This window comes from Rhinatrema bivittatum, chromosome 6 (genome assembly GCF_901001135.1).
Source record: "Rhinatrema bivittatum chromosome 6, aRhiBiv1.1, whole genome shotgun sequence".
Lineage (NCBI taxonomy): Eukaryota > Metazoa > Chordata > Amphibia > Gymnophiona > Rhinatrematidae > Rhinatrema > Rhinatrema bivittatum.
Genome location: NC_042620.1, coordinates 49,254,706 through 49,270,843, shown reverse-complemented (window position 1 = coordinate 49,270,843; position 16,138 = coordinate 49,254,706). Strand labels below are relative to the sequence as shown.

The 16,138-nt window shown below is 42.6% G+C and overlaps 1 protein-coding gene across 3 annotated transcripts in view; it reads right to left on the bottom strand.

Annotated features, from left to right (window-relative positions):
* Positions 1 to 16,138, bottom strand: part of MGAT5 (alpha-1,6-mannosylglycoprotein 6-beta-N-acetylglucosaminyltransferase) — a 422,238-nt gene that overhangs the window by 15,458 nt on the left and 390,642 nt on the right. For all 3 annotated transcript variants that reach the window (XM_029605357.1, XM_029605355.1, XM_029605356.1), the window contains one exon: positions 11,955 to 12,112. In XM_029605357.1, the coding sequence (XP_029461217.1) occupies positions 11,955 to 12,112 (158 nt within the window). The remainder of the gene's footprint in view (positions 1 to 11,954; positions 12,113 to 16,138) is intronic.

Genomic DNA, 16,138 nt, shown 5'->3' with positions numbered 1-16,138 from the left:
TTAGCCTGCTCTTGGACACATTTTCCCTTACCCCTTATTCAGTAAGGGGAGGAAAACGCGCGTCCAACCCGTGGCACCTAATAGCGCCCTCAACATGCAAATGCATGTTGAGGGCCCATTAGGTATGCGCGTGGGATACAGAAAGTAAAATGTGCAGCCAAGCCACACATGCTAATTTCTTCCGGCACCGGGAAAGTGCACAGAAAAGCAGTAAAAACTGCTTTTCTGTACACCCTCCGACTTAATATCATGGCAATATTAAGTCGGAGGTCCCGAAAAGTTAAAAAAAAAAATTTGAATTCAGGCTCGTGACTGTCGGGCCGAAAACCGGACGCTCAATTTTGCCGGCGTCCGGTTTCTGAGCCCGTGGCTGTCAGAGGGCTTGAGAACAGACGCCGGCAAAATTGAACGTCGGCTGTCAAACCTGCTGATAGCCGCCGATCCTGTCAAAAAGGAGGCGCTAGGGACACGCTAGTGTCCCTAGCGCCTCCTTTTACCCGGATCTACCGCATCACCTAATTTAAATAGAGAATCGCGCGCACCGGCGAATGGCTGGTGCGTGCGCCGGGAGAGCGGGCGTTCGTCCACTCTCCTGCGGACTTTACTGTATCGGCCCGATTGTAAACTCTCCCTGGGCAGTACCATTCCACACCATGCACAGTGACTGCAAACTTCATTATTCAGCAGGGATCAGATAATCTCTGATCTTTGTTCAAACACTGCCCCATATTCTCCTTCCAGTTATTATTCAACAGTAATTTGACTTGTATGGACAAATGGATTGAAGTGGGAATTCTACTTTCCTCAGTAGGTGTAGATAGGTAGGTCTGGTCAAGACTTTCAGGTCAGACTCAAATAGCATAAGAAATCCACATTTCCTGCTTACTCCCTTCATCAGAAGCCTATAACAGGGACCAGAGACCATACAATCTGGGACAAAGCTGCAAAAGTAATTTTGCTAAATGTGATAATTCCCCTGAAACAGACTGTGCCACCAACAGATATAGGTGGAGATCATTTCAATTACATCAGAAGCACTGGTTCTTATTTTTAGATGCATCTCCTCATGCCAATAAAATGGCTTACTGACTTCTTACAAAGGATACTGCTGGCCCTTTTGGGACAAGGCAGTGATCATATTAGATTTCAATTCAGGTACCTAGAGCTCATGCTAGTGAGTACAGGAGAAGAATGTAGATGTCCTCAGAACCCTCAAGGCTGGGTGACAGAAGGAACGTACATGTGTGTGTGTTTCTGTAGGAAATGTATGGCAGCTTCTAGAGGTGTTTATCATATGCTTAACCTGATAAATTTTTATAACTAAAAACTGCTATAAAAATTAAAATCGTTCCATTTAACAAATGCAGTACATGATAATACTATTATCCTGAGAGAAGACGAGGAAGCAAATAGAATGATTTAAGGAAAATACATGGAAAAAAACCCACAAACCCTTAATGGTAGGAACAAGAGAATGTCAGCATAATGCAACAGCATACTGAAGGCTGTAAATTTTGAATGAAGAAGAGAGAGTTTGAAAGATAGCTGATCCTTTCATACAGAACTATGGAGTGGTGCCTAGATCATTATGGAGACTATAGCAGAGAACCATGGTCGGTCAAATGACCTTTAAAAGTTAATGGCTTTGCAGTAAATGAACATGTATGTATGGATAAGGACACATGCACACAAATTACTATTTGTCCCTTGTTCCCAAATTGTCAATGTTCACTTTAAATAAGCTCTCTCTTTTGGAGGTCAGGAGTTCTATGTTTACAGTTAACTCAGTGCCAGCCATCTGCTTGGAATGAAACCGTGAATGCAGATCACTTAGGTGTTACAGTGATAATTGCAATGGATGCTTACGCAGTTAACACGTTGAAGTAACACCAATTACTCCCATGTGGTCCAGGAGAGATGGCAAGCTTTCCATCTTAACAGCAAGGTCCTCAGCCATTTCTCCAGCAGTTCATGGCTGGATTCTACCGCAAGGATGCAAACATTTCAAAGAGAACAACTTCTTCTGAGGGGCAAGGCATGAAAAGGCAGAAAACTGTTTTGCTGACAATATTTCAATACGCGTTTTACACTGAATAACAATGTCCCCATTTTTGCGGTGTGTGCCTGATTACTTTCTTTTGTGTTTTTACATGATTTCTTTCCTTTCTATTTCACTTTTCCCCACCCTTGTTTTTCCTTTACTTTTCATTCCTTTTTCTCTCTCCTCGCTTTCTTAAACGAGCACAGACACTGTGCAAGTGATCCACAGTCACAGATGCAGCAAAACAAAGTAAAAGGTATGAACAAGTATACTACCGACTCAAAACCACCTTTCTTGCAAAAGCTCATTTTCCAAACCCATTGCTGCAAGTTGTAACATGAACCTCTTTATGCTGCAAGATTGGAAAAATGCCAGAAATTTTTTTCTTTTTTTAATTCACCGCTCTAAACAATGTATTATTAGCCACTGAAAACTAACTTACCACCACCCATAGGTTTCATAAGCAAGTCATGCTAGAAAAAAATTCTTCCCACAGCCACAGAAGAGGTGAAATCATTAAAAAAATAAAAATAAATAAAAGAGAGAAAGTACCTGTTTAAAATCCTACTCATCTAAGCCAACAGTCCATGGCCAGTAGCCACGGACTACAGCTTCCTTCTGAAGCCGGTACACTTGCACCCTGAGTCTAGCCAGAGGATGCTGCTCTTGAGCGATGGCTGAAACCCTCTCCTCTGGCGGGGCGGTGAGGCTGGGAACACTACTGGAGCCAGAGAGCAGCACTCTAAAAATACACAAGAGAGAGTCCCTACTCCATGGAGCTTACAATCTAGTTGACAAACATACATGACAAACAAGAGTCTATGGGAAGTGCATTTCTTGTGCAGAAGTGGTTCGGATCTAAGAGTAGTTTCTAAAAGGTGTGTTTTTTTAAACTGGATTTGAATAGCCAAAGAGAGAACATGGCACACCGACTCAGGAAGTCGATTTCAGCCATATGGTGCAGCAAGGTGGAAAGCGAGGAATTGGGAGTGGCGGTGGAGGAGCAGAGCACAGATAAGAGCAACTTACTTGATGGCAAAGTTCACGAGGAAGGGTGTAGGGAGAGAAAAGGGAGGACAGGTAATGAGGAGCTGCAGAGTGAGTGTATTTATACGTGAGGAAGAGAAGCTTGAACTGTATGTGGACAGAGAACCAATGTAGCAACTTGAGGAGGAGTTACATGGTTATATCGATATTGAAGGAAGTTAAGGAAGATAAGGAAGATATTTGACTTTTTACACAAATATTCCAATGGACTTTACACTAGCAACTGCAGATTAACATAATCAGGCCAATAAAAATCAGAGAATGGATAACTATCTGGCTAAAGTTAGGAATTTTCAGCTGAATATCCTTGAATAAACTTATCTGGGCATACCTACCTGTAGAACTTTGAAACCTAAAATGCTATGTTTGAATATCAACACTTAGGTGTAAAGGTTATCAGGCTACATTCAAATATAGCAAGATAACCAGAAAGAAAACAAACAAAAAAATAAAAAACCTAGTGGGCCTGTCCACCTGATGTAACTCCCCGCCCATCCCCCCCCCCCAAAACAAGTGTTGAGCATTGCACCTGATTTCACCCCCACCTCAAGCCTCCTGAATGATATAAAACCATGATAGGCCTATAATACCTGAAAATCCTTCCCTCCCTTTCCTATCCCAAATTTTCCAAAGACATTTTTACTCCAGTCATGCCTTTCCTCCCTTCCCCTGCAAATCCAACTCAAGCCCTTCTGCCCCACTCTGCACCCCTCAAATCCCTCACTGCCACCGGGAGCTTGGTGAAAGTGTAGCTCCTGGCACATCAGAGTTGCTGTCAGCTAAAAGTGTTCTTATCAAAATAATATTAGCATCGCTGTTGAAGCAGCACTGGATTCACCGTGAACTGAATGCTTGCACTGAGCTTCCAGTGGCGGTAAGAGATTTGGGGGATGCTGAGTAGGGCGGACGGGCTTCAAGGGCAGCCTGGAGCCAAAATTTATTTTGTAAATTCGGGGGTAGTTTAAGAAAGGGAGGCTTCTCAGGCATATATGCTGATATGATTCTGGTACCTTTGGGTGATTTTTTTGGTGGGGGGGGGGGGGAAATCTGGCACAATGCCCAACATTTATTTCGTTGGGGTCAGGGATTAGACCAGCAGGTCCACTAGGTTAATTTAATCTTTGCGCTTGCCACTTAATCAGTTATATTATTTATTAAAAGATATACTGCTAATCGATATATATTGAAATGTCAGGTCCAGTGTAACCGGGTGTGCATACTGGCATTCTTAAGCGAGTGGCTGCAATGCCTAAGGCGCTTGTGCCGATGGGCGCGTGGCCCTTGGTATGCGCACGAAGGAGTGCAACAAAGATGCTTGCCCCTTTGTGCGCCCCTGAAGTGACGCCTGAAGCAAGCACATCACAAATTGGAGCTGGTTCACCCCACTGAAACAATCACAGGACAAGGAAACCACCAAAATCACCAGAGAACTTCAAAACGCAAGCAAAGGGAAAAGCAAAACCTGATCTATCACAAGATAAGTAACAATGTTCTGTTTTCTCTTCCTGCCTAACATTCATGCTACTATTATTAAATGTTCAATCGCTATTAAAAAAAAAAAAAATCCCACTGATAAATTGACCTGCTAGATGAACTTAATCCCACTGTCTTTTGTATTACCAAAACATGGCTGAAAGACTGTGATAATGTACTCCTAAACCAAATTGATCATCCCCAACTATGATATCTTTCATTTCTCCAGACACAAACGAAAAGGTGAGGGGTCTCTTAATAATCTGCAAAAAAAAAGAGCTTAAACTATACAAAATTGAGATAAACCCGTCCAATGAAATTGCAATACTAAAATCTCCACTTCTAAATATCGGTCTGATCTATTCCCCGCTCGGAACACTCCAAAAAAGACTGCTCACCTCTAACTGAAATCTTCACTAAAGCGTTTCTGGCTCCAGAATCGACCCTAATTGTAGGAGACTTTAATCTTTATGTAGACAGCAGACTGAAATCTACAGCCCACAAAATCTTTCTAGATACTATGGAAGCCATGGGATGGACACAATTTGTAAGCAACCCCACCCATAAAACAGGACACATCCTTGACCTAATTTTCACCCATTGCAATAACTGAGTAATCAATTCTTCTCACAAAATATTACCCTGTTCTGATCACCAGCTAATAAAGGCTGAAGTAACTCTCCTCACCACACTACAAACGCACATAATAATCAATCTTTCACATACTGAAAAAAAGATAGAACCTGAAACACTCAAAGAATCTATTAAAAATAAAATTACTGAGTTTGATCACGATAATGCCTCCTCATCTTTTGACTCCTGGGATAAAATCATCAATGAAATAGTAGATACCCTATGTCCAATCCAGAAAAACACGTTCCAAAATGAAGGCAACAAAACTGAACAAAAGAAACCGTGGTATAGCGAAGAGCTAAGACATGCTAAACAGACCCTGAGAAAATCTGAAAAGCAATGGAGGAAATGCCATTGTACGGAATCCCTAGAAAAATACAAATCCCTATTAACAAAATACCGTGATCAATAAAGCCAAAGAAAAAGAATATTACACAAAATATTCATGGTGTAATGAAAATTACTCTATAAAACCCTGATCAAGAATCCATCCTCCTCCATCTCAAATAACTATGACTTTACAAAGAACTCATGCAATGAATATGCTAATTTGTTCTTAAACAAAATCAATACACTTAAATCATAATTCTCCCCCTGCCTACCAACAAAAGAACCAGAAGAAAAATATGGTCAAATGAAATGGAACTCATTTGACACAGTATGTAAACTTGAAGTAAACTAAATCATCACTAAAATGAAGCACCTGACCCACCCACTGAACCCTATCCCGGCAAGTGCCCTGAAAAAGGTAAACTGCGTAGTAACCCTGATATTCACAACCATAGTAAACCATTCACTAGCAGGATTGGTTTCCAACAAGGAAAAACAAGCTGTGATTAAACCAATTCTAAAATATTAAACCAATTCTAAAATATAAAAGCGACAGAATCAATGATTGGGACAATTACTGACCAATATCCAACCTGCCTTTCATCCCAAAAGTCCTAGAAAAAGTAGTTCTATCACAATTAAAGAACTAATTCAGATTCAGAAAAAAAAATCACTCAACAGAAACCCTACTCATTTCTTTAACCGATCCTGTTCTACAGCGCTTTGACAACAATGAATCATAATTCCTGGTATTAATAGATTTAACAGCAGCATTCAACACAGTTGACCATACTCTACTACGACACCAAATGAGAAAAATTGGAATAGGTCGAAATATTAAATGGTTTTTTTCCTCCTAAAAGATAGATCAGTCCAAGTCAAACAGGCGTCTCCCAAGGCTCAGCACTCTTGGCCACTCTATTCAAATCTATCTGCTGCCTATATGCGCTTTACTAGAAAATCTAGGAATCAACTTCTTCCTATATGCAGACAACATACAATTCTACATCCCTTTCGAGAAAACATCTGAAAAAACTGCAGCATCCCTGTCAACACACATGAAGGCCATACAGTAAAAACTTTCTCAACTGAAACTAACTCTAAACCCAAAAAAAAAAAGGAAATTGTTTGGCTAAGGAGAGACAACACGATAGTCAACGATATTACTCCATCAGATGATGTACGAGACCTAGGAATTCAGATCAACAAGAACTTCACTATGAAAAAGCATATAAGCAAATTAACCAAAACAGGATACTCCAAATTGAGAATATTACATTGACTAAAACCTCTGTTAACAAGACTTCTACACTGTCTTATAAACACTTATATTTGCAAACTTAGACTACTGCAACTTCCTTTTAATAGGCCTTTCTTCAAGTCTACTAAAACCACTACAGTTACTTCAAAATGCATCTACAAGACTCTTACTAGGGACAAGGAAATTCGAACACTTCACTCCCTCGCTGATTGCCCTGCACTGGCTTCCTGTATAATCCAGAATTCATTATAAAGTATGATCCCTAATTTTCAATATCAACAATATTGATCCATGCTTATTAGGCATGACACTTCAGCCCTACACACCAAAGAAACACCTAGGATCACAAAACAAAGACTTCTAATGGTACCCTCCCACTCAGAACACATGCCTAATGAAAATAAGACCAAATGTTTTCAATAGCAGGCCCCAAGCTGTGGAACTCACATCCAGAGCCATTACTCCAGATAACAGAAAGAAATAGTTTCAAGCATGAACTGAAAATATGGCTCTTTAGAATGTAAAATGCCAATATGCTAATTGCTACAACAGTACCAGAGATAATGCTAGTCGAGCAAGCAATAAATAATGAATGATAAAAAAGGTATTGCTAGTAGAATTAGAATTTACATCTTTGGAATGAGGAAATAGCGGGAGTAGAATCCTCTGCCCTGCTGAGGCCCGGGGACTGGTTCTATGGCCCTGGCTCTCAGAAGGGTGGATAATTCTGCTTGTAGAATTTCGGAATTGGTTCACTGTCCAAGATGAGAGTGGTGGAGTTTCTTTTGGTACAGTGAGAAAATCCAATCGATAACCATGAGCTGTTATGGAAAGTACCCATTGGTCTGTGGTTATGGAGGTCCAGGTGTGATGGAAAAAGGTTACACGACCTCCTACTGGTAGGTGTGGGAGTGGGTTGGTGGGTTGGCTGCTGCTCTCTGATTTTCTTTCAAAAACCTGATGTTGAGGCACTTTGAGGAGGAGGTTTAAGGCCTTGCCGGCCTTTGCCTAGCCTGTGGATGCTGAGCTGGGCGAGATGGTCTTGCACGGTTTGATGGGGGATAGTAGCGGCATTGACGGTAGTAAGGCCGCCTTATATCCCTTCTAGGAGGTCTTCTGACTGGGGGTTGAGGCTCCTGAGGCAGTAAGGAAAGTTGCTTAAATGTCTCAGTATGATCTTTAATAGTCGCAACCGCTTCTTTAACCTTGTCGTCAAACAGGTTATCCCCCAGACAGGGAAGGTCGGCTAGTCTTTCCTGTACTTCCGGCCGGAGATCGGATGCCTTAAGCCAGGCCCATCTACGTGCTGCAGTTTCAAAACTGTCGTAGGTAGCTCTGACTTCATGTTTGCCTGCCTCTAGGCCTTTATGCACCAGTTGATGGAATGGTTCCTGATATTGATCAGGGAGTGTGAGTACCAGGTCCTGGACTTGTTTCCAAAGATTTCTTTGGTATTGGTTCATAAAGAGTTGGTAAGATGCAATCCGAGATACCAACATAGAACCTTGGAAAACTTTTCGGCCCAAGTTGTCCATGAACCTGTTGTCTTTTCCAGGTGGTGTAGAGGCATGAGACTTTAATCTTTTAGCCTTTTTCTGGGCCGACTCTACGACCACTGACTGGTGAGGTAGCTGGGCTTTTTGAAATCCAGGTATTGGCTGGACTAAGTAGGTGGCATCTGACCTCTTATTGACCGCTGCCAGTGAACCTGGGTGTTCCCATATTCGGTCCATGAGTTCTTGTAAGACCTCATGTACCGGCACTGCCAAAATCTCCTTGGGAGGATCTACAAATTGTAGGACCTCCAGTGTCTTTTGTCTGGCATCCACCTCTGCATGCAACTGGAAAGGGATGGTGTCCGCCATGTCCTTCACAAAGTTTGAGAAAGATAAATCTTCCGGAGGAGACTTTCTACGGTCCTCAGGAGGAGATGGTTCAGACAGTATGTCTTCTTCTGAGGAGTATTCCGTCTCTGTGTCTGTGCCTGTCTCTCTTGGTGACCTCAGAGGCTGTGGTGTAACTGGCACCAGCGGTGGCTTTCTGGGCATCGGTGGAAGTAAGGGACAACGAGGCTGATGAGGCCTGGGAACTCCTGAGGGTCCTGAAACAGGTTCTTCTTGTATGTCTCTGGGCTTCTTCGATAAAGCATCGAGTAGATTGTCCAGTTTAGTCATCAGTGGTTGAAGAACTGTGAAGTCTGAAGATGGCACCGATGGAGTCACCGGTGGAATCGGTGAAGGCATCTGGCGAGGCATCGCGGGCATCGGCTGCGGAATCGATGGCCATTCCGGCGGAATTGATGGTAGTATCGGCATCGATGGCGAAGGATCGAAAGGCATCGGAGCTGGTGTCGATGGCTGGCATGGCACCGTACAGAGGAGCGTTTGTCGAACTGCATGACGGATGTATTCGTCAAGTTCCGCCCGCATAGCTGATGGTATCAGAGCAGCTATGGGGGGAGGCGGCAATGGCGATTCCTCCTCAGGGCCCTGAGGAGGTATGGTGCCCGGCACCGATATCAGTGGGGATCGCCCTGGTACTGTAGGCCTCGGAGCCTCCGTGCTCATCCGAGCTTTCTTAGTGGAGGAGGCCGCATCCTTCGATGGCTCAGCGGGCACCGGCGCCGATGCTGATGCTTCTCCTTATGTTTTTCGCTGCCGGAGGTGGACGCCTTCGACAATGGCGAGTGGCGAGGGAGTGGAAGCGTCTCCGGCCTTACCTGGAAGTTGTCGTTTCAGCACAACTTACCGTATCGATCCCGATGGCGATGACTGGGCTGACGTCGAAGTTGTTGGGAGCAGTTGAATTTTGAAGAGGTGCTCCATCTTCTCCATCCGGAGCAGACGTCCCTTCGATGTCATTTCGGCACATAAAGTACAAGACTTTACGTCGTGTTCTTCACCGAGGCAAAGAACACATTCTTGGTGCGGGTCCGTAATGGACATATTTCTCGCACAATTCGGGCATTTTTTTAAACCAGAGGCCATTTTTGCCAGACAGCCGTCGACGGCAATATGAGGGAAGAAAACGATATGGAACAGACAAAAACTCGGGGAAAAAACTGAAACGCGATGGAACGGAAGGGAAACCCTTGCGGTGGAAAGTTTTTCCTGAACTTTTCTAAAGTTTTGCGAGTGGTGAAATTCACCACAGGACTCCAGATTAACCGCGAGGCTAACGGCTCAGCGGAAAAAAGAAGACTGAAGGGAGACCCCTGTGGCAGGGAATATATCATGGCATGCTGGGCATGCTCAGTAGGCACTCTGGTGCCAGTCAAAAGTTTCATAGAAACTTTGGAAGAAGTTTTTCCGTATATAGGGCTCCATTACTAATGTCACCCATATGTGAGGACTAGCATCCTGCTTGTCCTGGGATAACTACTTGTCTATATCATCTATAGTTCTGCTGTATTTTGCTACATATATATATATATATATATATATATATATATATATATACACATACATATAGACATTAATACACATAATTTATCGAGTTTTATATACCGTTGTTCGGTTTCGCCATCACAATGGTTTACAAAGTTGCGATGGTTAACAAGGTTTCCAAAACAGGTTCAAATGATTGTTAACAGAGACATCAATTTGCAAAATTATTTTGTTGATCAGTTTTTACATATTATGAATATAGCTTCAGTATACAGAAAGCAGAACATGAAGCACAGGTTACATTTCTGGGCTAACCAGAGCGCTGGGCCTCAGCCACAACTCGGCCCCACTATTGTGTCCAGAGGAGTCTCTCCTTGGGCCCCCCCCCCCCTCCTCTCTTTCTGCTTCACTCTTGCCATTCTCATCTGACTTAATATGGGCACTGCACCCCCGTACTGGCTCCTGCTCCCTCAGCCCCTCACTGCCAGTAGACTCCGGTACCTTCATTACCCTGAGGTCCTTACCACACCTGGACTCCTTCTCCCTCTATCCCAATTACTCAGGTCTTCACTGCTAAGATTTCCCCACTCTTGGGACGCCAGCTCCCTCCATATAGGAGTGCAGGAGAAAGCCGAAGTTTATGCGGTGCAGGGCAGCCAGCTCGGTCAGTTACTGCACCGGACTGCCAGAGCTTCTTCACTGCTGCTCACTCACAGAGTCACATCCCGTGCTCAGTGCGTGCTCTCCCCTTCTCACTCAGCTTGAGGGATAAGACAGGCTGGAAGGACTCAAATGAGGCGCCTCAGGATGCAGAAAAGGAGGGCGCTTTTTGCGCTGCACAAGGTGGGGTACGGCTCTCTGTGCATTGCAGCTGCCTTTTAATTACCAAACTCCAGGGCTCATGTTGTTGCAAGGAAAGATAGGCATATGTGACTAAACATGTCCTCAGAAATGAGCTCCTGCAATGTTTAAGAGTCACCGCTGGTGTCGCTTGTTGCTTTCAGGTGCTGACAGCATAGCCCACATGCTGGCCTGGACCTGAGCAAGCACCAGTGGTGGCTTTTCCATGGCACACCTGACCAGGACTGTTGGTGCGCTGTTTGGGAAACACTGGTTTAGTGAATGAAATGCTTCAACCGAGCTTGATACTTATTAATTAGGTAAACTGGCTTGCCATTTAAGAAAATGCATCACAAGTTATTCATATCGAGCTTTTGCTGGAAAGGTGATTTAGAAATCCAATTAAAAAAATTAAAAAACCTTACAGAGAGGGAAGCGTGTAGTTTTTCTCCCTTTATTAATCTAAAAAGGTGACATTTGAAGATGAGATAAAATCTCTGGAATTGCTCTAGATGGGACCATATGTAGGGCCTGATTCACTAGACTCTCCTTCCCTACCAACCATAAAGAATAAAAGCCCTAGTGAATCAGCCCATACTCCTGCATGATCACATGACAGCTTCCAACAGGGAGACAGCACAATGCAACAACGTGATTGGAACTTGCATTATGAGCCATGGCAACGTGTTAGTTGGTCAAAATGGTTGCAATATCGCCCAGAAGATTCCAATACTATTCAAGGAGAAGATGGCAGCATAGGTTCATAACAAATCAGAACCTCCTCTAAAACCAGACGTCTTCGCTACAGGAGATCTTCACTCATTGATTCTAATTCTCTGGACCCCAGCCCTATCCTGGCATAGAAATCAGATACAGTTGAACAAGTTCCCCTATGTATACAGTAAACGTATCCCCCAACTTCACATTATTCCTCAATACTTACTTCAGAAGATCCTTGTCCTTGTTCAGGTGCTGGAAGAACGAGGGCTCACAGATGAGCTGGTTTTCTTGACATACTTGCTTACATGATTTCCCAGGTTCAGCAATCTTTACCTGAAGAGCACTTAGTGGGGGCCACATCACTTGACCATGACAAAAATCCTGGAAATGGGAAAGAGATTTTATTTTTGCTTCTGTTTTCTTCCCTTCTGAGATAAGCTGGAACTATCACAGTAAGAAAAAAAAATGTGCACCTCAATCCTGACTTATAAACAACCTGATCCTTTGCGTTAGCCACTGCACTAATTGATTGTGTTAAGAGAATTATGTCCTCTCCATGCATTGCTGTATCCGCCCCTCCCATATCTACTCTAACTTCTTATATACAATATAGTCACCTCCTCCACTACAAATCATGGATTTGGAAACCTTATGCCTTGATATAAAGCTTCTGTGTCCTTTCTATGAACCGAGACTGAACTATAAAACTGCATGAGGAAATGCTCCGTGCTGCTAAGCAAATAACTGTGGTGAGGTACTGGGGACATTACTTTTGTTCACAGAATTGCATTGTTTGGTAAAGAGCGTTCGATTGTGAATATACCCTTAAGAAATAATTTAGCTATAAAAAATGCATCTATATTTCAGATATTCAAAAGTCTAGTGGAACAGTACGTATGCTTGAAAACACTTCTGTAGCTGGAACATGCATGTCTGCATTATTGCATGCATAGATATTAAATGTAAACATATAATGGGTACTAAACATCAAAGCAAATATCACCACAGCCAGTATTCTGATTAGTGTGGTTTAACAAAACACCGATAAGTTGCCATGATGTCTGCGAGGACTATTTAGGTTAATCTTTGAGGGGAGAGGGGAAGCTACCATACCAAGCTGAAGAAATGGTATCCACCCCATCTCCCAACACATGCTTTACACCCACACCTCTGCCCTAAAATGCTCGATACACGGTAAAACCGCCTGCCACAAACCAGGTGGTGAACTCTTACATCTTGTAACAGGGTCCCCTGCAGGGCATGCACTGGCCTTTACCTACCAGTTATCCTCCAACACAGCAGCCTGAAAATGTCACCCGGGCAGAGCGACATTTAAAAGGATAGCTTTCAGTCTTCCTGCATCTCCTATTTTACGTGCCTACTGAATCCGAAGCGCCTATTTCTATGTGGCTATGGCCAAACAATCTCCCATATTGAGTTGAACAGGAAAAAAAAAAAGGCAAGATATTGCAAGAGAGTAGCGAAACCGTGAGCAGACCAACAAAACATTAGCACAGTCCATGTAAAACAGGCGGTGCAAGATGAGAAACAACAAAATAAAAATACAGACTCATCACAAAAACAGGACCAACAGGATAAAGGCGCTGCTCAAAATAAACTAAAATGGTTCAGAAAGCCACTTTCTTTATGTTCAATTTATTTATCTTGCTGCTTCACTGTGTATACAGATTGCCTTACACTGCATTGATTTATACCATTTCTCCCCTTTCATGATCTCCTTGATGCTCATATCAAATATACACTTGGCTTAAAACAGGCACAACTGCAGACAGAAGCTATCTGATATTTATTTATTTAAAACTCTCGTATATTCTGTACCTTCCATTGATTTTGTGCGGAGTGGAATATCATTTGCACTAGCAAGGTATGTGCTATAAAATGCCTCAAACGCTAAAACACAAAACAAAACAAAAAAAACCTCTCTTAAATGAAAGCATGAAACTTATCTTGCCTGTCTGATTAGATCGGTGGTTCCCAAACCTGTTCTGGGGGATCCCCAGCTAGTCAGATTTTCAGGATATCCACAATGAATATGCATGAGTTAAAATTTGCATGCTCTGGAGGCAGTGCATGCAACTTTATTGTATGAATATTCATTGTGGATATCCTGAAAACCTGACTGACTGGGGCAGGTTTGGGAACCACTGGACTAGACTGTAAACGCTGCAAACAAAATCCTTATGGTTAATTTGTGGCAATGTAATATAACACAAATCACAATATGGCTTCAAATTCCTCACATATTTCATCTCAAAAAATCCCAACCGTGAGGAACCCTCTTCAATATTTTTTTTTTTTTTTTTTTAATTATTGAAGAGGGTTCCTCAAGGTTGGGATTTTTTGAGAAATGTAATAGAACAAGCGTCACAAGTGATGCTACTTTAAGAAATGTGATATTTTAAAAATATATAACAAACAAATCAGATTTGTCTTCAGTTTTAATTCACATTCTAGACTACACTCCACCTATTTCCTTCATTTTTCTGTTGTGATTTAGTGAAGGCTTTTCTGCTGTCTTTAACTTAATTAAACTAGCTCACCAGAAGCTGCACTCTGAATCACGGGGGTCAAGCAAATACATTCTTACATGCTTGCCAAACTGTTACTGAAATATTTTTCTTGTGCTCACAAACTGAGGGCTGCCTGAAAGTTACTGTGTGCCAGACGCAGAAGTTCTACTATCCTTAGTCTAATCCAGATAATTTAACCAAAAATAGAATAAATTGCCGTTCTCATTACTGCGACAGCAATTAACAGCTTTTGAACTGTTGACATGTCATGATAATAGGTTTCTTCCCAATACTGTCACTTGGTTGCTCCAAAGCAAAGATTTTTCAATTACTGAAATTAGTTAGAAGAAAACAAAAAGAGCAATGGCACTTGAGCAGAGATGACACTTTTGCAAGGTTATCAAATGCTTAAAAATGAAAGCTTTCAAAACTCCTCGGTCTCCGAGAAGTAGCATTCAGGATAAGTCTCAGAGACTTCCTCCAGACTGGTGAGGCCACGTGTTGCCCCCCAGACATAATATCTTGTCTACATCACCAAAACCCATGTCCCTAAAAGAAATTAACTACCACATAGCGCGGATGACATCATAGTTTAGGTACACGAGCAACTGACAGCAATGGTTATTTCTTGTGACAGAACGTAGCTGTGGTTCCTGACTGCACAACTGGAATTTAATTTTGAGATTGTGGGTTTGTTCAATTAATGGCTAATTTTAAAAGGAACACGCGTGTGCCCATAAAACGAAGGTATCAGTGTGTGAGCGGATACATGCCGCAATTTTATATTGTGTGCGAAAATATGCGCGTATCATTTAAAATACCCCTCCCGCGCATGTGTATGTAATCTTAAGAGGTGGCTTGAGAATACGCCCTGCACATATTTTGGCTAGAGCTTTTTAGTGGCTTTTATGCGCGCATGCAGGCGGATTTTAAACCATGCGCTCACGAAGGGGAAAAAAAAATAAATCAGTTTTTCCCAATTAGTCCAGTTGATATTGAGGTCTTCAAGACCCCTTTGGTTCTTCATCCTGTAAGCCTCCCACTTGACCTCAATGCCTCACGCTGTGTTGAAAGCCCTAAAAAAATGAGATCTCCAGATTTGCTCCTCATCAGGATCAGCAGTAAAGTTACGCGGATAACCCGCCGACACGTGTCATGTTCAGTTTTTTTTTTGTTTTTTTTTTTAATTTAGAGTTATGCGCGCAAGTCTTGGCCCTGCCTATTTTCCACCCCCTTCATGTCATGCGCATGGATAGGTACATGCATACTTCGTGGCTTCTTAAAATCTGTGTTGCTGGCGCAGGGCCCGCGTAAGTGGACATTTTAGAGCAAGCAATGCTTTTAAAATCTACTTCCTAGAATTTTAAAGGTTTTCTTGTTGATTTAATATTTAATTTTGAAAATAAAAATTAATCTGGTTATTTAATACTGATTCTGGCAGGTCAGTGATTCCAGTGCTTAAATTCCAGTTCAAGCTAGAGAAAACAGGGTTGCTTACCTGTAACAGGTATTCTCCAAGGACAGCAGGATGCTAGTCCTTACACATGGGTGACATCAGCTGGAGCCCCGACATGGAAAACTTATGTCAAAGTTTCTAGAACTTTGACTTGGCACACTGAGCATGCTCAGCATGCCCTATACCACGCATCCATGCAGGGTCCCTCTCCAGTCTTATAACACAGAATTATATTTAAATGAAAAAATAGGAGAAATCCAACTCCGCAGGGTGGCAAGTGGGTTTCATGAGGACTAGTAGTCTGCGGTCCTCGGAGAATACTTGTTAAATGTAAGCAATTCTGCTTTCTCCAAGGGCAAGTCCTCACACAAGGGTGAATCCCTAGCTACAGGCTGCTCCTCAACATGAGAGGACCAGACA